At 37.1% G+C, this 26,017-nt stretch overlaps 1 protein-coding gene across 1 annotated transcript in view; it reads right to left on the bottom strand.

Moving 5' to 3' along the window:
• The window catches only part of CFAP53 (cilia and flagella associated protein 53), a 54,502-nt gene that overhangs the window by 27,291 nt on the left and 1,194 nt on the right, over positions 1-26,017 (bottom strand). The window contains exons 2-5 of the mRNA XM_047765012.1: positions 23,350-23,579; positions 22,681-22,854; positions 8,740-9,043; positions 3,804-4,022 (exon numbers count right to left, since the gene is read on the bottom strand). Coding sequence (XP_047620968.1) covers positions 3,804-4,022; positions 8,740-9,043; positions 22,681-22,854; positions 23,350-23,579 — 927 coding nt within the window. The remainder of the gene's footprint in view (positions 1-3,803; positions 4,023-8,739; positions 9,044-22,680; positions 22,855-23,349; positions 23,580-26,017) is intronic.

Consider the following 26,017-nt stretch of genomic DNA (forward strand, 5'->3'; position numbering starts at 1 on the left):
GACAAGTCACAGACAGGAGAAAATAATTGGTAAAAACTTATCTGATAAAGCACTGATAAATATACAAACAACTCTTAAAACTCAACAATAAGAAAACAAAAACTTCCAAAAAATAAGCCAAAGCCGAGTGTAGTCCTCACTTTGGACAACACTGCTAAAGCAGCCATTCCAGTTCAATAGTGCAGTGTGTTTGGGCCAGTCTGTCAGAGACTTGCCTTTTGTTATTCTTTCAAAATAAAAGGAGCCTTCATCATGTGCTGAACCCCAAGCCTGGTGGTTCTGCTGCTCAAAGTCCTAAACTGCACACAATTCAATGTGCAGCCTGTGGAAAGGTGGTTCCTGCTGCTGGTGCTGCTCAGCTCCAACATGAACCCCATTATCTAGTCCTACAACGATGAGGACAAGTACAGCATCATGAAGAGGGCAGAGAGGTGCCCCTCCTGCATCCCCTCCAAAGTCCTCAGCCTGAGCGACACTGGCAGCTGGTACATAGAAGATACCACCAACCTCAGCTCAGCCTGCAAAGAGCAGCTCCTGAGCTGCAGATGTCCCTCCACCCACCCAGCTTCCTCTGGTAGAAGAGCTGTTCAGATCGGTCACCTGTCCCAAAAAAGCCCACATACAGTTATTTGAAGTCTGAATGAATCATTGGGAAATGTTTTACTTTTTTTTTGCTTTTGAGGGCCACACCTGCGGCATATGGAGGTTCCCAGGCTAGGGGACTAATCAGAGCTGTAGCTGCTGGCCTACACCACAGCTACAGCAGCGCGGGATCCAAGCCTCATCTGCGACCTACACCACAGCTCACAGCAACACCAGATTCTTAACCCACTGAGCGAGGCCAGGAATTGAACTCACAACCTCATGGTTCCTAGTCAGATTCATTTCCACTACTCCGCAACAGGAACTCCTGGGAAATATTTAAAAAAACAAAAACAAAAACTTTACATAGTTTCAAAGAATGGGCAGGAAAGAGGATACAATGCATTTAGAGCAAATGTACAGAAAGAAGAAAAGCAGCATGGAGGATTCCTGTTTGATGTTCTATGAACCCCTCAGAGCACTGCAGACCAGGCTGTGCAATCAGGGCTCTGTCACTACCTTGTAGCCATTCTCTTTGTGTTTTCAAAGAATGTTAAAGGGCTTAGGCCAAATAAATTAAAATGTTACTTGAACCACAAATACACACAAAAGACACCTCACCAAAAATACACAAATGACAAACATATGAAAAGATGCTTGTGATAATGTGATTTATAGTAAGAAATACATATTTGGGCTTTCTGGCACAGAGCTCATAAAACTCAGAATTTCTTGAGTGATGAGAGCAACAAAATTGTCTTTTGTTTTGTTATTGGGGTGACTTTGGGACTACGTCTAAGTTTGGGGGCTGGGTGCCAGGGGAACCAACCAACCCTGTGAATTAGAGGGTTGGAACTTTCAGTCCCACTTCCCTGACCTCTGCAGAGGACAGAGGGTTTGGGGGCTGAATCAATCACCAATAACCAATGACTCATGTCCATGTAATGAAGTCCACATAAAAATCCCAAAGGAGGATTTCCCGTCATGGCGCAGTGGTTAACAAATCCGACTAGGAACCATGAGGTTGCGGGTTTGATCCCTGGCCTTGCTCAATGGGTTAATGTTCTGGTGTTGCCATGAGCTGTGGTGTGGTCGCAGACGTGGCTCGGATCCTGCATTGCTGTGGCTCTGGTGTAGACCGGCGGCTACAACTCCGATTAGATCCCTAGCCTGGGAACTCCATATGCCACGGGAGCAGCGCTGGAAAAGGTAAAAAGACAAAAAAAAAAAAAAAAAAACCCCAAAGGAGAGGGCTCAGAAAGCTTCATGTTGGGGAACCAGAACACTCTCTCTGTGCCAGACCCCATACTCCACAAGGACAGAAGCTCTTTGTTCAGGACCTCATCCTATGTCTTTTCATCTGGCTGTTGGTATCCTTAATATACTTTGTAATAAACTGGTAATCTAGTGAGTAAACTGGTTTCCTGTGTTCTGTGAGCCGCTCTAGCCAATTAACTGAACCCAAGGAGGGGGTTGTGGGAACATCTGATTTATAGCTGGTCTGTTATGTAACAACTTGGATTCGCAGTTGGCATCCTGAGTTAGAGGAGGGTCACAGGAACTTCCAGTTTGTAGCCACTTGGTCAGAAGCACAGGTCACAATCTGGGCTTGCGACTGGCATCCAAAGTAGAGGGCAGTCTTACAGGACCAGGCCCTTACCTATGGAATCTGATTCTATCTCCAGGTAGATAGTGCCAGAATTGAGTCGAATTACAGGACACCCAGCTGGTATCCTGAGCATTGTTTGGTGATGTGGAGGGCTAACTCCCACTCCACACAATGGAATTGGATTCAGAGCCTTTAATGCTCCACATCACATGACATTAGGGAAATTAAAATTAAAGCAACAATGAGATACCACCGCATACCTATTAGAATGGCCAAAGTCCAGGACACTGACAACACCAAATACTGACGAGGACACTGAGCACCAGGAACTCTCATCTGGTGGGATGCAAAATAGTATAGACACTTTGGAAGACAGTTGGGCAGTTCTTATTAAACTGCACATACTCTTACCATATGATCCAGCAATCACATTCCACCAATCCAGTAGTTACCCATATGAGTTGAAAATTTATTGTCCACACAAAAACTTGCACAACAATGTGAATAGCAACTTTATTCACAACCACCAAAACTTGGAAGCAACCAAAGACATCTTTCAGAAGGTGAATGGATACACTGTGGTATAGCCATTCACACAATGGAATATATTCAAGTGCTAAAAAGGAAATGAGCTATCAAGCCACGAAAAGATATGGAGTGAACTAACACATTAGTTAGTGAAAGAAACCAATCTGAAAAGCCTACATACTGTATGATTCCAATGATAGGACACTCTAGAAAAGGAGAAATTATGGAGACAGTAAAAATACCAGTGATTTCCAGGGGTTTGGGTAGAGGGGAGTGGGGGATGAACAGGTGGAGCTCAGAGGATTTTTAGACCAGTGTAATTACTCTGCATGATACTTTCATGTTGTATACGTGTCACGATATGTTTGTCCTAACCTATATATTTGCAACACCATGGAGCAGACTCTAATGTAAACTATGGACTTTGGGTGATAATGATGTGTCAAAGTAGGTTCATCGACTGTACAAATGTACCACTCTAATGGTGGATGTTGAGAATGGGGAAGGCTGCAGGTGTTTCTCTACCTGCTGGTCAATTTTGCTGTGAACCTAAAACTGCTCTAAAAATAAAGTCTACCAAAGCAAATCAGAGTAGCTTTAGGAAAAGCACAACCCCATAAAGAGTTTACAAATTTCAAAGGAACAGCTGAGTAAATACTGGTATGATTTTCTCTACTCTCTTTGCCTGTCAAGACTGCATATCCTTCAAAGTCCAACTTGAACACCACTTTCTCAGTGATGTCTTCTCCAACTTCTAGACACACCTAGTCACTCCACTTCCTGAGATCCCATCCTGCACTAACAACATGTTATAGGAGTTCTCAAGTTAGTGAGCATCAGAATTACCTGGGGGAGCTTTTTAAAACACAGATTTATTGTCCCTGCCAGGATGTGGATTTGTGGATTCTGATACTGGAGCCTATGAATTTCTATTTCTAACATCCTCCCAGATGATGATGATGCTATTGGTTCATGGACCATACTTAACAGAGCACTGTTACAGTTTATTCTACGTGTAGCTGGCCGAGACTGAAAGCTCAACGAGGAACTTTGCAAGGCACACAACACTAAACAAATATCTTACTCTTTTTTGCTTCTTTTTATCAGCCTCTTCCTGTAGGTTTTGAAGGGCGTTTTGTGTGAGTTTCATGTTCAAGTCCTCCTCTTCTCTGTATTCCTGCTGAATTTGCTCCATTTTCTCTTGGAGGGCTTTTTGTAAAACAGCCCTTATTTCCTGTTTTGTCTTCTGTTTCTTTAGCTTATCCTGTTCATTCTCAAGTTTCACCTGTGCTTTGTTGTTTTCCTATGGTAGAAAAATAAGAGATAATGCGTTAGCACAGTTGGACAAAATAAAGATGTCAATACATTTCATTTAAGAGATAATAATACAGGGTTTCTTGGAAACATACACTCCTGGATATAAATGGAGTATAAGAAATAAAACTTGCCTTTTCATTGCTGAATAGGTATGAGGGCTTTGTGAAATTACTGTGTGTGTGAATGATTATAAAGTAATATAAATGCAGAAAAATATAAAGTTTTAATCATAGAACCCATTCACCCACTACCAATTTTAAAAATTTCAGAGCACTGACCTTCCAGACTAGTCTTCCATGCACTTCAGCACATCTAGATTTGGATACATTATTACACAGCAATAAGAGTCCAAAAATGGAAATGTGCACATCAGCTAAATTAAGAATTTTGTTAATTATAAGTACTCCCCGTTTCCTCTCATTTTCTTATCTATCTGACCCTCCTAGCTGGCTAAATTGCCTGGCCAACCAAGCAATTTTAACTGGGGCATCAACACTGTTGGGTGTTGTGAGTTTGGTAGAAATTCTGATCATGGTATAAACTGAGGCATTAGTCCAAGGGTTTGTCTCTCCAGAAGAGTTCATCTGCCTTTGACTAAATGTCCATGAACAGATAAATGGATTAAGAAGATGTGGTATACATACACAATGGAATACTACTCAGCCATAAAAAAGAACAAAATAATGCCATTTGCAGCAACATGGAACTATAGACTCATCTGGAACTACAGACTCTCATACTAAGTGAAGTAAGTCAGAAAGAGAAAGCCAAAATACCATATGGTATCACTTATATCTGGAATCTAATATATAGCACAAACGAACCTATTTTACAGAAAGGAAACAAACTCATGGACTTGGAGAACAGACTTGAGGTTGCCTAGGGGTGGGGAGGAAGGAGTGGGATGGATGGGGAGTCTGGGGTTAGTAGATGCAAACTATTGCATTTGGAGTGGGTAAGCAATGAGATCCTCCTGTATAGCACAGGGAACTATAGCTAATCACTTGTGATGGAACCAACAACCCAATTGAAAAATGGGCAGAAGACCTAAATAGCCATTTCTCCAAAGAAGATATACAAATGGCCATCAAGCACATGAAAAAATGCTTCACATCACTGATTTTTAGAGAAATCCAAATCAAAACTACTGTGAGGTACCACCTCACACCAGTCAGAATGACTATGATAGAGGATAATGTGAGAAAAAGAATGTGTATATGTATAAGTATATATCTATATGTGTGTGTATATATATAACTATATATATAACTGGGTCATTTTGCTGTATAGCAGAAATTAACAGAACAATGTAAATCAACTATAACAAAAAATAAAAATATAAAAAAAGAAAGTGTTCATATAATTATTTAATACAACAGTATTGTTATAACAAATGTTATTTCTATGATATTTATTTTATTTTATTGGTCTTTTTTAGGGCTACACTTGCAGCACATGGAGGTTCCCAGGCTAGGGGTCAAATCGGAGCTGTAGCCATTGGCCTATGCTACAGCCACAGCAACGCCACATCCAAGCCGCATCTGTGACCTACACCACAGCTCACAGCAATACTGGATCCCTAACCCTCTGAGAGAGGCCGGGGATTGAACCTGCGTCCTCATGGATACTAGTCAGATTCATTTCTGCTGAGCCATGACAGAAACTCCATTATAACATTTTAAAAGGTGGAATTTATATAACATTCTTGAAATTTCAAAATAATGATAAAGAACATATCAGTGGTTGCCAGAGGTTAGGGTTGAGGGTGGTAATGAAATAAAATGTATATTTTAAGGCAGCACAAAAAACTGTAAACATAAAACTCTCTTTCTGTCCATTTGGGCATCTTCTCTCCCCCTTTATTGTGTAATGTGCATCTTCATTATACATTAACCAGATCTCCTCAGAGACGGGAATGCCTGCTCAACCATAAAGATCAATTTTTTTTCTTTCTTCTGATGCCGGCAGTATAACTTCTTAGAAGATTAGTATTCTTGCCCAACTCTGTAAGGGGTCATGGTGACTTACTGTTTGCTTTGTACAAACTTGTCTGGCCTATGTATCTTTTGGTGAACTTTATATAAAATGTCAGTGTGTCATTCTGATGTACAATCCTTTGTCTTGAAAATGTATATGACTGTGCCTCCAACTACTAACAGGCAGAACAATACTCAGAGCTTCTGAGAGTCTGTCTCCCATATTATGATCTTTAGTTTGGCTTGAATAAAATTTTTTTCCTCCTAACTTGATTGTTAACTGAATTTTCATTGACAGAAGTTATAACTATAATGGAGTATCTGGAAGGAGTTTTTCTTTGAATGACGGAATGGTTCTATACTATGATTTTGGCAGTGGTTACATAAATCCACACAGGTTATAAAATTTCATACAACTATATGTCTTCTTTCAAAGAGTGTAAATCCAAAGACAGTTTTTAGTTAAAGGAATAACTTTAGTTGAAAGTATTATACCAATATTAATTCTTATGTTTTATAAATATATATATATGTATATATAGAGAACATAGCAACTCTCTAATATTTTTGGCAGTGTGTGTGTGTGTGTGTGTGTGTGCGCGCATACGCACACACTCAATTTCTTTCTTTCTTTTTTTGCCTTTTTTTAGGACTGCACATGCGGCATATGGAGGTTCCCAGAGTAGGGGTCTCATGGAACTGTAGCTGCCAGCCTACATGTGCCACAGCCATGGCAACACCAGATCCAAGCCCATCTATGACCTACACCACAGCTCATGGCAACGCCGGATCCTTAACCCACTGAGAGAGGCCAGGGATTGAATCCGCAACCTCATGGATCCTAGTCAGATTCATTTCTGCTGGGCCACAACAGGAACACCCCCCCCCAAGCAATTTCTTATTAGTCTAAAGTTATTTCCAAAAATATATATATTTTTTGGCCACACCCACGGCATGTGAAAGTTCCCAGGCCAGGGATGGAATTCGAGCAGCAGCTGTGACCCACACCACATCTGCAACAAAGTCAGAGCCTTAACCCACTGTGCCAGGTCTGGGTTTAAACTCGTGCCTTCAGCAGTGATCTCTGCTGCCACATAGACAATACCAGATCCTTAACCCACTGTACCACATCAGGAACTATCCCCCGAAAAATTTTTTAAAGGAGGCAGAAACAATGCATTATAATAAAAATTATTTTATGTCCCTGGTTTCTGGCACATAGATTCTAAAACCCTTAGAATCTGCAATGTGGTAAGATTATCTTTTGCAGCTTAATGAGATGATCAGTGGCTGGAGCCCCTGAACAGCTGCAGGACTGAAGCTGATAACTAGAAAGACCAAACCATATGATCAGGTTGGAACATTTAGCTCCACCCCTTGACCTCCAGGGAGGGAAGAGGGGCCAGAGATTGAGTTCAATCACCAAAGGCCAAGGATTTAATCAAATGTGCCTATGTGATGAAACCTCCATAAACCCTTCAAATGACAAGGTTCAGAGAGCTTCTGGGTTGGTAAGCACATGAAGGTGGTGGCAGTGTGGTGTGCCCAGAGAGGGCATGTAAGCTCTCTGTTCCACTCCTCATACCTTCCCCTATGCATCTCTTCCATCTGACCATCCCTGGGTTGTATACCTTACAATAAGCTGGTAATGGTAAGTAAAGCACTTATCCTAAGTTCTTGGAGTTGTTTTAGTGACTTGGAATCATAAGAATCTTGGACTTTGTAGCCAAGTTAGACACACCTGTGGGTAACCTATACCTGTGAGTGGCATCTGAAGTGAGGGAAGTCTTGTGGAACTGAGCCCTTCAACCCATGGAGTCTGATGCTAACTCCAGACAGTATCAGAATTGAATCAAATTGTAGGACACCTAACCAGTGTCTTCAGAGACTTGTTTGGAGTAAGAAAAAAACCCCACACATTTGGGGTCAGAATTGTTGTAAGTAAAAATAGTTCACTAAGTATCTTATACCAGAGGAGGAGATATATATATATGGCAGTTTGGGGGCCACTATTTTGATTTTCTTAGAGATCTTCTATTTAGATAAGATCTTTTATCTTCAAAATAAAAGTCTTAAACCCAGAGAAGATTCCTGAGGCTCTACAAATAGCTTACCTTTGAAGTTTCCTATGGTTTCAAATTTCAATACTTGGGATTTCCCAGGAAAATATTACCTTCTTCCTATATTTTATAGTATTAAAGTATCAGTTGTCGAAAGCTTTATATACACATAAAATTGCTGTTTTTTCAAGTGCTTTCACACATTTCCAGTGACACTGCTAATTTCTATACAGCAGTGACAATGATCTTAGAGGAACAAAGGTATTGATGTCGGTGGTCTGGGGGCTCACTGTAGCTATTGTATAGTGCTTTATACAGGATTGAGAAACTGTCAATTATCCATATCAAAGAAGGGGAGGGATGTTGCAAAGTGCCACTGGCCTTCCATGGCACTCTCACTGATTATCCCATTTCAACCTCATAACAGAGACAAGTGCCTTTTGCCTCATTTTGCAGATGAAGAAACTGAGTCACAGTAGTGAAATAACTTGCCGTATAGAATGAGAGGGCACTATCAGCTGGGCCTTGAAATCTAAGACTTTGATAAGGCCTGTTGCTCTGTGAACCAGCCATGGCTATCAGGCAAACTGTACAACAGCAGGCCTGTGAACTGTGTATTATACCCACTGATTTGATCACCCTATCACAAGCATTTCACAAGACCCACCACAAGGCAGGCCTCCTCCTCTTTCAGCTGCCGTGCTGCCTGCCTTTGTGCCTGGATGCTGGTGATCTGAGCATTCAGCCCCAGGCGTGTATTCTCCACCAGTTCTTTCTGTCTCCTTGCTTCTTCTACTTCTCGCTTCTCCTTGGCCAGTCGGTCTTCCTCCCAGAGCTTTAAGAACATCTGCTCTTCCACCAGTTTCTGTCTTTTCAGCTCCTCATTAAATGCTATCTGAGCTTTCCGCTCTTCACACACTGCCTTCTGATGGATACAAAACAACTCAACACGGAGCTCTTCACAGCATTCCCTGAAAGGACAATTTAAAAAAGAAACCCAGCCTTTCATAAGACATTGCTCTCTTTAGGCACAAATCTGCACAGACACTGAGGAAAGTTAAAGACCTGGACGTAGGCCATCTGAGCGGGAGAAAAACATGAGGGAGCAATAGGGAGGCAGGCACCATGATGTAACAGGCAAGAGTCAGGCAGAGCAGGCTTTGAATCCTGGCTTTGACATTTCCTGTGTAACCTTGGATCAAAAACTCAATCTATCTGAGACTATTTCTGTATTTGCAAAAAACAACAACAACAACAACAAAAAAAAAACACAAAAAAACACAACTGTTTCTCAAGGTTCTGGTAAGGATCAGAGCTAAGTGGATATAAACACCTGGTAGATAATAAGAACTCAGTAAATGATAACTACTCTTATCACTAAAGAGGAAATAGAAGAGGGGCAAGTCTCTGCAACACTACCAGTAGATTAAGGCTTTGGTAGGAAGAGACCCTATGTGTACACCCAAGAAAAGATCCACAGATAGAGTCAGCATATCATAGTGAAGTGTCTTCACTGTCTCTAGATTACTGGTAGGACATACATCCACTGAAAGGGTTTCTGCCAGAGTTGAGAAAACAGCCCTATTGTTGCCTTTTCACACCCAGGCTTAAGTCCCCATTCAAGAAGAAATGCTATTTCAATAACTGTTTAGACCGCAACCTTCCTTTCAGTCTTAGTAATTTAAATTTCTTCACATGTTCTTCATTGAATCCTTTTTTAACTTAAGAGCTATGATATTCAACACTGGCTGCACTTGAGAATTATTTAGCAATATTTTCAAAATTCCACTCTCCCCTTCCTCCCTCTCTCCCCCCATCTCAGACCAGACTCGTTAAATCAGAATATAAAGGGACAGAACCCATCTGTATTTTTTTCAGAGATCCCCAGGGGGTTCTGACATATAGGCAAGTCTGAAAACTTCTGATGGAAGACAATGTTTTTCTTTTGTTTCAATAGGCACATCATTTGCTTATTTTAAATTTAATTTGGGGAATTTGCAGTTGCAGTTAGAAATTCCTATGGTTGTTGTTGTTGTTGTTGTTGTTTTGGCTGTGTCCATGGTATACAGAAGCTCTCAGGGCAGGGATCAAACCCACACCAGAACAGAGGCCTGAGCCACAGTAGTGACAATGCCAGATCTTTAACTCACTGAGCCACCTTCATACATCTGAAATTCATCAGTGAAATTCTCAGAATTGATCATGATAATTTATTAATGTCTTTTCTAATCCTATGAGTCATACTCTAACAACAAAGTTATTCAATTAATGAAAATATAAAGCCTAGGAATAATAAGAAGTATGGCTTATATTTTTAAATTTTTATTTAAGAAAAATTCTTTCTCTGTAAATATAAAGTAAAAAAGTATATTTCATTGCATAAAAATTAGAAAATATAGAAAAGTATGAAGACACTAAAAATAGCACTTACTTATTCCTACTATCAAGAGGTAATCACTATTAGTATGTTGATATATTTCTTTCCAGTCTTATACATGTGCATTTTCTCTAGAGTTGGGATCATTTTACATATCTATGTCTCCTTATATCTTAATTTCTCCACCTATCATTATATTAGGAATGTTTCCTCATGAAATAGTCCTTAAAATAATTTATAATTTCAAAATTTTATTATAGTTTACTAAGCTGCATAACATAGGCTAGAGTCAATAAAAATATCACAGCTTATTTAAACATTTCCCTATTTGATAAACATATAGGTTACTTCTGACTTTTATTATAATGTTGCAAGGAACATTCTTAAATGTGGCTCTTTCTGTTTATTACTAAAGAGTTTCTTAAGGTAATTCCTTCCTTAATGTAAAATTAAAGAGTACAAAAACATTCTTAAGTTAGTTGATGATGCATGTTGCCAAGAATGCCAGAATTAACACTGCATGAAGGAGCTCATATATAAATATTTCTTTAGATCAGTAGGTCTTCAAATTCTTTTGATTATGTGTATCTTTCAGTAAAAATGTTCTATGCACCCACAAATATTATTTATAAATTATATTATGTTATTATTCTATAACTATATCATATAAATTATTTATAGGCAAAAATTAAAGATGAGATTAAAATATCAACTAGAATATCTATTTTAGTGATGATAATCACTGATAAGAGAAAAACATTTTATCAGTGCTTCAGATAGTACTTTCACATATAAAATATTATTTTATAAGTGCCTTATAACTTAGATAGGGCAGCAAGTATTATCCCTTGAGTTAAAGAAGAGTTAGAAATTGAAATTCAGGGAGCCTAAGTATCTTCCCAATCCACAGAGCCAGGTGTAGTAATAATATTAGCAACAGTTACTAAGTGCTTATTATTTGCCAGGCACTGTTCTTATGATATTCATAACAACCAATGTTGCAACAAACACTATTACAAGTTCATTATTAGTATTATTTTATCCCCAGTTTACAGATCAGGAAATGAAGGCACAGAGCAGTTAAGTATCTTAAGTAATTTAATGCATTCAATATGCAGTAGAGCTGGGACTGAAGACCTGGCAGTCTGGACCTGGAGTTCTTTGGTGCTTCATTATATCATCAAGTGATATCTGACCACAAATCCTAGGGTATTCACTTTATAAAAACACCCCAAAACAAAACAAAGCCAAAAATGCCTTCCTTAATCTGGGGGCCCAATCACTAAGTATGTTCAAATATAAGACCTTTAAAATGAAGTTTGGTGCATAGAGGGAACACACTTGAATGTAATATGATAAACAGCTAACTTCATACTCAACAGCGAAAAAGCTGAAAGCATTTTGACAAAGTTCGGGAACAAGACAAGGATGCCCACTCTCACCACTTTAATTCAACATAGTTTTGGAAGTCCTAGCCAAAGCAATCAGAGAACAAAAAGAAATGAAAGGAATCCAAATCAGAAAAAAAGTAAAACTCACTGTTTGTAGATGACATGATACTACACAAAGAAAATCCTAAAGATGCTACCAGAAAATGACTAGAGCTTATTGATGAATTTGGTAAAGTGGCAGGACACAAAATTAGCATGCAGAAATATGTTTCATTTCTATATACTAACAGTGAACTATCAGAAAGAGAAATTAAGGAAACAATCCCATTTACCACCTCATCAAAAAGAAAAATTACCTAGGAATAAACTTACCTAAGGAGCTAAAAATCCTGCACTTCGAAAACTATAAGACACTAATGAATGAAGACAACACAATCAGATGAAAGGATATGTTTTTAGATTAAAGTTCTTAGATTCATGTTCTTAGATTGAAGGAATTAATATTGTTAACATGACCATACTACTACCAAGACAATCTACAGATTCAATGCAATCCCTATAAAAATACCAATGGCATTTTTCACAGAAATAGAACAAACAGTTTTAAAATTTCTATGGAAACACACACAAAAAAAACCCCAAAGAGCCAAAACAGTCTTGAGAAAGAAGAACAGAGCTAGAGGAATCATGCTCCCTAACTTCAAACTATACTACAAAGCTGCAATAATTAAAACAGTACAATACTGGCATAAAAACAGATACATAGATCAATGGAACAGAATAGATTAGACAGCCCAGAAACAAACCCATGCACTTACAGTCAATTAATCTAAGAGAAAGGAGCAAGAATATAGACAATGGAGAAAATAATCTCTTCAATAAGTAGTGTAGGGAAAACTAGACAGCTACATGTAAAAGAATAAAATCAGAACATCCTCTAACACCATACATAAAACTAAACTCAAAATGAATTAAAGGAAACCATAAAAAAACACAAAAAGACAACTTATAGGATGGGAAAAAATAGTGTCAAACAATGCAACTGACAAGGGCTTAATCTCTAAAATATACAAACAACTTATACAACTCAACAGCAAAAAAGCCAACATCCCAATGGAAAAATGGGCAAAAGACCTGAATAGACATTTCTCCAAAGAAGATATACAGATAGCCAACAAGCACATGAAAAAATGCTCAACATCACTAATTATTAGAGAAATGCAAATCAAAACTACCATGAAGTTCCACCTCACACCAGTCAGAATGGCCATCACAAATAAGTCCACAAATAACAAATTCTGGAGAGGGTGTGGAGGAAAGGGAACCCTCCTGCTCTTTTGGTAGGAAAGTAAATTGGTACAAGCACTATGGAAAACAGTATGGAGATACCTCAGGACACTAACCAGAGAACTACCATATGACCCAGCAATTCCACTCTTGGGCATATATCCAGACAAAACTTTCCTTGAAAAAGACACATGCACCCACATGTTCATTGCAGCACTATTCACAATAGCCAAGACATGGAAACAACCTAAATACCCATTGACAGATGAATGGATTAAGAAGATGTGGTAAATATGCACAATGGAATACTATTCGGCCATAAAAAACAACAAAATGACATTTGCAGCAACATGGATGGATCTAGAGACTCCCACACTAAGTAAAGTAAGCCAGAAAGAGAAAGATACCATATGATATCACTTATATCTGGAATCTAATATATAGCACAAATGAACCTTTCCACAGGAAAAAAAACACATGGACTTGGAGAAGAAACATGGGGTTGCCAAGGGGGAAGGATAGGGAGTGTGATGGACTGGGAATCTGGGATTAATAGATGCAAACTATTACCTTTGAAATGGATAAGCAATGAGATCCTGCTGTATAGCCCTGGAACTATATCTAGTCACTTATATCAAGCATGATGGAGGATAATGTGAGAAAAACAATGTATACATGCATGTGTGACTGGGTCACTTTGCTGTAATAGTAGAAAATCAACAGAACACTGTAAACCAGCTATAATGGAAAAAAATAAAAGTCATTTTTAAAAAAGACATAAATGTAAGACTGGATATCATAACAATCCTGGAGGAAAACATAGAAAATTTTTATATATATCATGGCAATATTTTTTGATCTGTCTCCTAAAACAAAGAAAATAAAAGCAAAAATAAACAACTGCAACCTAATTAAATTTAAAAGCTTTTGCACAGCAAAGGAAATCACCTACAAAATGAAATGATAACCTAGTGAATGTGAGAAAATATTCGAAAAGATATGACTGATAAGAGGTTAATATCCAACATATTTGAACAGCTCATACAACTCAATATTAAAAAAAAAAAAAGACTAGAAAATGGGCGGAAGAACTGAATAGACATTTTTCCAAAGAGGACATTCAAATGGCCAACAGGCACATGAAAAGATGCTCAACATCATTAATCATCAGGGAAATGAAAATCAAAACCACAATGAGATATCACCTTGTACCTGTCCAAATGAATATCATCAAAAAGAACATAAATAGCTATTAAAACTAGACAAAGATACCACCGAAAAAGAAAATTATAGGCAAATATCTTCAATGAAAAGAGATACAAAAATTCTTAACAAAATTCTAGCAAACTGAATCCAACAACACAAAAAAAGATCATATACCACAACCAAGTGGGATTCATCCCAAGTTCATAAGGATCATTCAACATATGCAAATCAATCAATATAATACACCATATTAACAAAAAAAGTAGAAAACCACATGATCATCTCAATATTTGCAGAAAAAGCATTTGACCAAATTCAACATTCATTCATGATAACCAACGTGGTTATAGAAGGAGCTTTTTCAACATCATAAAAGCCGTTTATGACAAACCCACAACCAATATAATACTCAATGGAGAAAAGCTGAAAGCTGTCCTGCTAAAGTCTGCAACAAGTCAAAGATGCCCACTCTCACCACTTCTATTCGACACAGTATTGAAAGTCCTAGCCACAGCAAGCTGGCAAGAAAAAGCAATAAAAAGTATCCAAATTGGATGAGAAGAGGTGAAATTATCAATATATGCACATGACATGATATAAGACAGAGAAAGAACCCGAAAAACTTCACATAAAGACCACTAGATTTGATAAAGGAATTCAGCAAAGTAGCAAAATACAAAATTAAAATTCAGAAATCAGTTGGATTTCTGTAGACTAACAATAAAATATAAGAAAGAGAATGTAAAAAAAAGCCTTCTAAAATAGCACCCCCCCAAAAAAAAAACCCTAGAAATAAACCTGACCAAGGAGGTGAAAGATTTATACACTGAGAACTATAAAACATTAATAAAGAAAATTAAAGAGGATTCAAAGAAATGGAAAGATATCCCATGCTCTTGGATTGGAAAAATTAATAATTTTAAAATGGGAGTACCCATTGTGGCTCAGCATAAATGAATCTGACCAGCATCCATGAGGACACAGGTTTGATCCCTGGCCTTGCTCAGTGGGTTAAGGATCTGGTATTGCCATGGGCTGTGGTGTATCCGAGTCACAGACATGGCTCGGATCCTGCGTTGCTGTGGCTGTGGCGGAGGCAGACAGCTGCAGCTCCAATTCAACCCCTAGCCTAGAAACCTGTATATGTTGTGCATACAGCCCTAAAAATACAAAAAATAAAAATCAAAAAAATTTTTAAATGGCCACATGACCCAAAGTAATTTACAGATTTCAGATGATCCCTATCAAATTACCCATGACATTTTTCACAGAACTAGCACTAATAATCCAAAAATGTATATGGAACTGTAAAAGACCAAGAATTGCCAAAGTGATCCTGAGGGGAAAAAAAAAAGCAGGAGGCATAACTCTCCCAGACTTTAGACAATTCTACAAAGCTAAAGTAATCAAAATAGTATGGTGCTGGAATTCCTTTGTGGCACAGTAAGCTAAGGATCTGATGTTGTCTCTGTAGTGGCTTGGATTGCTGCTGTGGTGCAGGTTCAATCCCTGGCCCAGGAATTTCCATGTGCCACAGAAGCAGCAAAAAACAAACAAACAAACAAACAAACAAACAAAAACAAAAAAAAACAACGGATCATTGGAAAAGAATAGAAAGCCTAGAAATAAACCCATGCACCTGTGGTCTATTAGTCTTCAACAAAGGAAGAAAGGTAAAATGGGAATAAGTCTCTTCAGCAAGTGGTGGACAGCTACATATAAGTCTATGAAATTAGAATATGTTCTCACAGCATAGACAAAAAATAAACTCAAAATGACTTGAAAGACTTAAACATTGGACATGATACCATAAAATTCCTACAAGGGAACATAGGCAAAACATTCTCTGACATAAATTATTCAATGCTTTATTAGGTCAGTCTCCAAAAGGCAATAGAGATAAAAACAAAAATAAACCAGAGTTCCCATCCTGGCACAGTGGAAATGAATCTGACTAGGAACCATGAAGTTGAGGGTTCGATCCCTGGCCTCATTCAATGGGTTAAGGATCTGGTGTTGCTGTGAGCTGTGATATAGGCCACAGATGAGGCTCGGATCTGGTGTTGCTGTGGCTGGGGTGTAGGATGGCAGCTGTAGCTCCGATTTGACCCCTAGCCTGGGAACTGCCATATGCCATGGGTACAGCCCTAAAAACAAAAAAAAAGCAAAAAAAAATTTTTTTTAAATAAACCAATGGGACCTAATCAAACTTACAAGCTTTTGCACAGCAAAGGAAACCATACAAAAAAAAAAAAAGAAAAGACAACTTGGGGAATGGGAGAAAATACTTGCAAACTATGCAACTAACAAGGGATAAATCTCCAAAATATACAAACAACTCATACAACTCAACAACAACAACAAAATGGGCAGAATACCTAAAAAGACATTTTCCCAAAGAAGACATACAGATGTCCACTATGCTCATGAAAAGATGCTCAACATCACTAATTAATATTAGAGAAATGCAAATCAAAACCACAATGAGGTACCCACCTCACACCAGCCATCACTAAAAAGTCCACAAATAAGACATGCTGGAGAGGGTGTGGCAAAAACGGAACCCTACTAAACTCCTGGTGGGAATGCAAATTGGTGGAACCACTATGAATATCAGTATGTAGGTTCATCAGAAAAATAAAAACAGAATTACTGTATGATCCAGCAATTCCACTGCTGGGCATATATCCAAAACTTTCATTGAAAAAGATACACACACCCCATGTTCCTAGCTGCACTATTCACAATAGCCAAGATGTGGAAACAACGTAAGTGTCCACTGACAGAGGAATATATTAAGAAGATGTGGTACATAAACAAAGTGGAACACTACTCAGCCATAAAAAAGAATGAAATAATGGCATTTGTAGGAACATGGTTGCAACTAAATTACCATACTAAGTGAAGTAAGTCAAAAAGAAAAAGACAAATGACCTTATGATATCACTTATATGTGGAATCTAAAATATGGCACAAATGAATCTATCTGTGAAACAGAAACAGACTCACAGAGAACAGACTTGTGGTTCCCAAGGTGGGGGTGAGGGGATGGGATGGACTGGGAGTTTGGGGTTAGTAGATGCAAACTATTACATTTAGAATGAATAAGCAATGAGGTCCTACTGTATAGCACAGAGAACTATATCTAACCTCTTGGTATAGAACATGATGGAAGTTAATATGAGGAAAAATAATGTATATATTATATATAACAATATTATGTTATATGTATATGATTGGGTCACTTTGCTGTACAGCAGAAATTGGCACAACATTATAAATCAACTATACTTAAATGATAATAATTTTAAAAGAACCAAACAAATTCTGGAGCTGAAGAATACAATGAATGAAAGGAAACCAAGAGATGACATTGACATCAGACATGAACAAGTAGAGGAAAAAAAAATCTGAGAACTCAAAAACAGGTAATTTAAAATTATCTAGTCAGAATGTCTAAATGGATAAAAACAAGATCCAACAATATATCGCTTACAAGATACTCACTTCAGCTTTAAGGATACATATATCTTTTAAGTAAGGGCTGGAAAAAGATATCCCAGGCAAGCAGAAACCAAAAGAGAACAAGGATAGCTATACATATATTAGACAAAATAGACTTTAACTCAAAAGCTGTTAATAAGAGACAAAGAAGGTCATTATATACTGATAAAGGGTCAGTTCATAAAGAGGATATATCATTTTTAAGTATAGAGTCATCCCTTAGTATCTGTGGTATTGGATTTAAGGACCTGCCACAGATACCAAAATCCATGAATTCTCAAGTTCTCTGGTCGGCCCTCTATATCCAGGAAACAACGTAAGTTGATATACTGAGTCATAGCATACTGTGTTTATTGAAAAAAAACCACATTAAAATGGACCAGAAGAGTTCAAATCTATATTGTTCAAGGAATCAACTGTATATGCACCCAATATCAGAGCACCTAAATATGTTAAGCAAATGTTAACATATATGAAGAGAAAAACAGACAGCAATTCAGTAAGTGTATGGGACTTCAATATTGTACTTTCAACAGTGCACAGATCATCCAGACAAAAAATCAATAGGGAAACAGTGAGTTAAACTACACTTTTGATCAAATGAACCTAACAGATGTACATAGAAAATTCCATCTAACAGCAGCAGAATACACATGGAACATTCTCCAGGATAGATCACATACTAGGTCACAAAAAGTCATAACAAATTTAAGCAGATTGAAATCATATAAGCATCTTTTCTAACCACAGTGATATGAAACTAGAAACCCTTAACAGGGACAAAATTGTAAAATTAACAAATATGTCTAAATTAAACAACATACTCCCAAACAACTAGTGGGCCAAAGAAGAAATAAGGGAAATTAAAAAATAAGGTTAAATGGAAATGCAAATACAGCATACACAAAGTTATGGATGCAGCAAGAGCAGCTTTATGAAGGAACTTTATAGCATTAACACATATATTAAGATAAAAGAAAAAATAAAGACCTCAAAAAAAAAAAAAACCCTGACTTTAAACCTCAAGGAACCATAAAAAAACAAATTAAGTCCAAAATATGCAAAAAAAAAAAAAAAAAAGAAGAAGGAAATAACAAAGAGCAGGGCAGAAATAAATGGAAAAGAGACTAGAAACATAATAAAAAATAACAATGTGTAAACTAAGAGCTGGTTTTTTGAAAAGACAAACAAAACTGACAACCTATAGTTGGACTAGTTAAGAAATAAAGAAAAAAGACTAAAATAAATAAAATCACAGTGAAAGAAGAAACATTACAACTGATAATGTGGAAATACAAGAGATTATGAGAGACTATTATGAACAATTACACGCAAACAAATTAGGCCATCTAAAAGAAGTGGATAGATTCCTAGACTATATAACCCACCAAGGCTAAATCTTAACAAAATAAAAAATATGAAAAGGCCAAAGAGTGAGAAGATTGAATCAGCAATCAAAAATCTCCAAATAGGAGTTCCCGTCATGGCTCAGTGGTTAACAAATCCAACTAGGAACCATGAGGTTGTGGGTTCGATCCCTGGCCTTGCTCAGTGGGTTAAGGATCCAGTGTTGCTGTGAGCTGTGGTGTAGGTTGCAGACGTGGCTCGGATCCGCATTGCTGTGGCTCTGGTGTAGGCCAGCGGCTACAGCTCCAATTCGACCCCTAGCCTGGGAATCTCCATATGCCACAGAAGCAATCCTAGAAATGGCAAAAAGACAAAAAAAAAATCTCCAAATAAAGAAGAGCCCCAGGGGCCAGATGTTTTCACTGGTGTTTTTGACCAAACACTTAAAGAATAATTAATCTTAATCTTTCTCAATCCCAAAATATTGGAAAAGAGAACACTTCCAATATCCTTGATGAACACAGATGTAAAAATTCTCAATATGATACCAGAACATCAAATTTAATAGCACATTAAAGGGATCATATACCATGACCATGTAGGATTTATCCTTTATCCTTGGATGCAAGGATAGTTCAACATAGGCAAATTAATAAATGTAATACACACATTAACAGAATGAAGGATAAATATATATAATAATATAGATATTATTAGATAGATACCTTAATAGAAACAGAAAAAAGTTTCAAAAATTTATAATAAAAACTCTCAGCAAATTAGGTATAGAAGGAATGTAGCTCAACACAATAAAGGCCATATATAATGAGTGTACACCTAACATCATGCTCAAAAGTAGAAAATTAAAGACTTTTCCTCTAAAATCAGGAATAAGACACAGGAGTTAGCTTTTGCCGCTTTTATTCAACATAGTACTGTGAATCCTAGCCAAAGCAATTAGGCAAGAAAAATAAGTGAAACACATCCAAAATGAAAAGGAAGACGCAAAATAGTCATTTGCAGATGACATGGTCATATATATATATATATATATATATATATATATATATATATATATATATATATATAGAAAACCCTAAAGACTCCATCGCAAACTGTTAAAACTAATCAATCAATTCAATAAAGTTATAGGATTTGAAAACAACAAATGGAAATCAGTTGCACTTTTTTTTTCTTTTTTGGCCACCCTGTGGCATATGGAGTTCAGGCCAAGGATCAAATCCGAGGTGGAGGTGCAACCTATGCCACAGCTGCAGCAATGCCAGATCCTCGACCCACTGTGCTGGATCAGGGATCAAACCCAAATCCATGCCATTGCAGAGACACTGTTGACCCCACTGCACTACAGCAGGAACTCCTCAGTTGCATTTTTATATACTAAAATCAAAATATCTGAAAGAGAATTTAGAAAACAACCCCATTTGTAATAGAGGTTAAAGATCTGAAAAGTGTAAGACACTGACAAAAGAAATTGTAGACCCAGATAAATGGAAAGATATACTTTGTCCTTGTATTGGCGAATTAATAGTTAAAATGTCCATATGCCCACCAAAGTGACCTACAGATTCAATGCAATCCCTGTCAAAATTCCAATGGCATTTTTGTAAAAATAGAAAAAAAATCCTAAAATTCGGATTGAATTGCAAAAAGATCCTGAATAGCCAAGGCAATCTTGAGAAAGAACAAAGCTGGAGGCATCACACACATGATTTCAAACTACATCACAAAGCTACAGTAATTAAAACAGTATGGTAGTGGCATTAAAAAAAAAACAGACACATAGACCAGTGGAACAGAATAGAGGGTCCAAAAATAAATCCATGCATATGTGATCCACCAATCTTTTACAAGAAGACCAAGAACACACAATGGTAAAAGGATAGTCTTTTCAATAAATGGTCTTGGTAAAATTGGGTATCCATATGCAAAAGAATGAAATTGGATCCATACACGATTCACAAAAATTAACTCGAAATGGATTCAAAACAAAGACCTGTAACTGTAAAACACATACAAGAAAACATAGGGAAAAAGCTCCTTGACATTGGTCTTGACAATGATTTTTTGGATACGGCTATAATTTTATAGTCCAAATAAACAAGTGGGACTATATTGAACTAAAGCTTCCACACAGCAATGGAAACAATCAACAAAATAAAAGGAGAAACTACAGCACAGGAGAGAATATTTTCAAACCACATATCTGTGAAAGGGTTAATAGCTAAAATATATAAGAAACTCACATAACTCAATAGCAAAAAACAAATTATCTAACTAAAAAATGAGCAAAAGTCCTGAATTGATATCTTTCCAAGAAGACATACAAATGGCCAACAAATACATGAAAAGATACTCAACATCACTAATCACCAAAAAAAGAAAAAATGTAAATCAAAACCACAATGAGATATCACCTCACACCTGTTAGAATGGCTACTATTAAAAACAAAAAAAAAAAAAACAGGAAATGACAAGAGATGGCAAAGATGTAGAGAAAGGGAAACCTTTGTATACTCTTGGTGGGAATATTGATTGGTATAGCATTTACGAAAAACTGTGTGGAGATCCCTCAAAAAATTAAAACTAGGAGTTCCCATCGTGGCGCAGTGGTTAACGAATCCGACTAGGAACCATGAGGTTGCGGGTTCGGTCCCTGCCCTTGCTCAGTGGGTTAACGATCCCGCGTTGCCGTGAGCTGTGGTGTAGGTTGCAGACGTGGCTCGGATCCCGCGTTGCTGTGGCTCTGGCGTAGGCCGGTGGCTACAGCTCCGATTCAACCCCTAGCCTGGGAACCTCCATATGCCACGGGAGCGGCCCAAGAAATAGCAACAACAACAACAACAACAAGACAAAAGACAAAAAAAAATTAAAACTAGAACTACCATATGGAAACAAATTAAGTGCCCATTGATATATGAATGTATAAAGAAGGTGTGGCGTAATAATAATGGAGTATTATTCCGTATAAAAAAAGAAAATTTTTCCCATTTGAGAAAACTGGAGAAAATAATACTATGTGAAATAAGCCAGACAAAGAAAAATACTGCGTGATCCCACTAAATGTGGAAATCTAGGGAAAAAAAGTAAGTTGAACATATAGAAACAGAGAGTAGGATGCTGTTCTCAGGGCCTACGACTGGGATAAAGGCAAAGATGTTGATCAAAGAATATAAATTTTTGATTATAAGATGAATAAATAAGTTCTGGGGATGGATCTAATGTACGGTATATACATATACAGGCAGTAATATATTGTGTATTTGAAATATACTGAGAGTAAATCTTACACATTCTTACCACAAAACAAAACTCCTCAATGCCTGAATTATGCAATGGTGTATATATAATTACCAAGACTTAAAGATATAACTATTGCATACAGTCTCTTAAGGCTATACTCTACTGTAAATTAACTTTCCTAAATCATTTTTAATACACCAACTTCGGATTGTGTGTGCTTTTCTGACATCATTACCTGAATTGCTGGTCTATCTTTTCAGCCACAAAATCCTGTCTCTCTTTCTCTTTCTTCTCTCTTAATAATCTGGTTTTATCTTTCATTCTATCTTTTTTCTCCTCAATTGTTTCTTCTTTCAATTGCATTTCAGTAAAATACTCATTTTCTTCTGATGCTAAAAGTTCACGTAACCTAAGTTCACAAAACAACAAAAAAAGAAATTAAAACTGTCATGCTACATGCACCATTTCTCTAATTGATTTTTATTTTGTTAAATTCGATTTCAGAAGTACATGTTTAGTCATAAATTTTCTAGGAAGCAAAAGGTCATTATAGTATTCCATAAAATAAGACTAGTTTCCATTTAAAACAATAAAGAGACTAATCTGTGCCATACTTTATTTGATTACATACAGATAAGATTATGTAATGGATATATTCAACCAAAAAGTAAATTGAGATTTTAATGAAAATAAAATATGAAACAATATGTTATTTTGCTTTCTACCAAACATCGGTTATCACAAGTGAAAATTAAAATAACCAATAGCTATTGGTTCGGTAGGAATATGAATAGCTTAGCTATGATCCTTACTATAAAAATTCACATGATTTTCGATAGGTCAATCTCTGACTGTGGTTTTAGGAATGTTTCATAGTCTGGGTCAGCTGGTTTGTGAGCCTTACTTATTTCGTCTTTCTTCAGTGTTGATGATAAACCCTTGCATGGCATCCTTGATTCTTGCTTTCACAAGACTGTCTACAAACTTGCGGTCATTGTGCTGGTCCCACTCAGCTTTCAAGCGATCCCGTTCATTTGACTTGGTGGAAGCCAAAATAACATGATGTTTCTGATGGCTGTGTCGGATTCTTTCCAGATGTTGCTCCGCCCCTTGGCCTTTAGGAGGCTTGGCTCTCTGAAAACAAATAGCAGCTATCACTTATGATAGATCCAAAATCAACTGCATATTTTCAATTAATCGTGACCTCCACAAATTCTCATATTAAATAAAACTTGGTATATAAAACTGATATATCCTGTTACAACTGCAAACAGTTGCTTAAGATGTAACTTAATTCTTTAAACCCATACCTAAGATGTTATCAAATCAGTCTCAAGTATTTCTCAAATGCCATTTGAGTAAAAGCTCATAGAATTATAAAGTTAAAAATTTGAATGGTACTCAGAGATTATCTAGTCAAACCAGAAACATTAAGTTATTGCCCAAAGTGCTTTAAACTGGTAGGGCAGACCTGTATAGAAGAATGAGGGGTCTTCTAATTCCTGACCTTGATCTTGCCACCCACTATCCCACATGATTTCTCAGCAGCAGACAGCATAATTATCACCATCAAAAACTTTCAGTTAAGATACTACTCTCTAGTTATATAGGATATACATAATGAGTTGTGACAATGAAAAGCCGTTCACTGAAAAGGAAGTAGGAAGATACAAAGAGAGTGAGGTAAAGAAGGAAAAGGAAAAAAGGGGGGGGGGGACTAATGGAAGAACTTTATTCCTATTTCTCTTGTGCCCAGAAGTTTAATGCAACAGCTGTGCTCCTGACATTTTTAGGTAACTTGAATTTCTGTAAACATATTCATTTTACACAAACTTCCACCAAAAAATTGGAAATGCATACACCATTGTGAATGTACAGTGACACATTTAGTAAAATCATATGGAATTTATCTTTTTCATTTCTGTATTCCTAGCATTGCATGCTTATCAGCATGAGAGTCTCAATGTGAATCAATGAATGAGAAAGAGGAATGAATGAAACAATGTTTATGACTAGGCATGATGTGATTCCTGCTTCCCTTGGGGCCAGCAAGGAATCTTTGGTCTTGGACTCCGAATTTTCAGCCAGTTTTATCAAATCATCCTTAGGTGAGTAGTGTGATTCTAGTGTGCTGATTTACAGCAACAAAGCTTTCAACCCATGTGGTAGAGAATCAATCTGATCATTTACACTTAGAACATCACTGTCAGGATTAAAAGGACACTGGCATTGGGACTTAAAGGAGTCTCCTAGGGAAAGAAAATCAATATTTGAAGATAGCTTCATGAAAAGATTCAGGGTTCAGGGTATACATATAAGCACCTAGATTTAGTTGAACAAAATAATGCAAGGCAGAGGTGGGTTGGAGACAGAAGATGATGTTGAGGATTACATCACAGGAAATAGCAAATTTATCCAAATTATTTAGAGCCTAGATTTAGTTAACAAACTACCATTCTCCAATATGCATGGCATTTTATGAATGCAGATTCAGTGACAACAAAGCAGAACAGGGTAAAGACTGCACTCTGGGCAAGATACATACAGGAACTCAGGCTCACAATAGACATATGGGCTGAGAATAGGAACAAAGCACCAAGGTCATCAGAAACCAATTGTTTTAAGTTGTCAGGGCAAGAACCAGGCTGAAGTACATTTTGACTGAAGAGAAGAATAGGGGTGGAGGGTGGTGAGAAACACCCTGAGCAGTAACAGGGGATTAGGAAGCCCGCTAAGGTTGGGCATCCTGTGTAGGACTCTGTGGTGAGGAAGGATCCTGTACCAGGATGAATAAGGTATGATTTGGGAGTTCTCTAACATCAGGGTGGTGCCAATCCATGCATGGTCTTGGCATTATGTACTCAAAACCTGTACTGTTTAACGGAAATATAATATAAACCAGATCTATAATTTAACATTTTCTAGTAGCTGTATTTTAAAAAGTAAAAAGAAACCGGGGAAATTAATTTTAATCATAGATTTTTATTAATCCAGTTTATCCAAAATATTATCATCTCAACATGTGACTCTAGGCATATTTCAAGTGCTAAAAAGCCATTTGTGGCTAGTGGCCACCATATTGTACACTGCAAAATTCTTAAACCATGCTAAAATCAGAAAAAAAAGGGTTAAATAACTACCCTGTACTTTTAAGGTCACTGAAGGCTTTTGTAACTATAACATCTCAGATTAGTTTCTATTATTAGTTTATAGTTTAATGTCTTAAAGAATGAAGTCTTACAGATTCTAGGTTTGATTCTGGACTCTACTGATGACTAATTGTGTGATCTGGAGAAAGTTACTTAATCTCTTTTGAGTCTGTTTTCTCATCTGTCAAAATGAGCAAAATAAATATTCTCCCAAAAAATTATTTTGAGAAGTAAATGATTGGGTCCTAGGAGGCACTCACCAAACAGCTGCTCCTTTTGCTTCTCCATTACTTCATGCAATACATCTTTCACCACCTTCTCCTGGAGGAATTGTTTAGCATCCGAGTCTCATGTCTGGTGGCTTTAATTCTTCGCCCACCACAACTTTGCAACCACTACCACTCACACTTCTTATCAACTCTG

Source organism: Phacochoerus africanus, chromosome 2 (genome assembly GCF_016906955.1).
Source record: "Phacochoerus africanus isolate WHEZ1 chromosome 2, ROS_Pafr_v1, whole genome shotgun sequence".
Taxonomy (NCBI): Eukaryota; Metazoa; Chordata; class Mammalia; order Artiodactyla; family Suidae; genus Phacochoerus; species Phacochoerus africanus.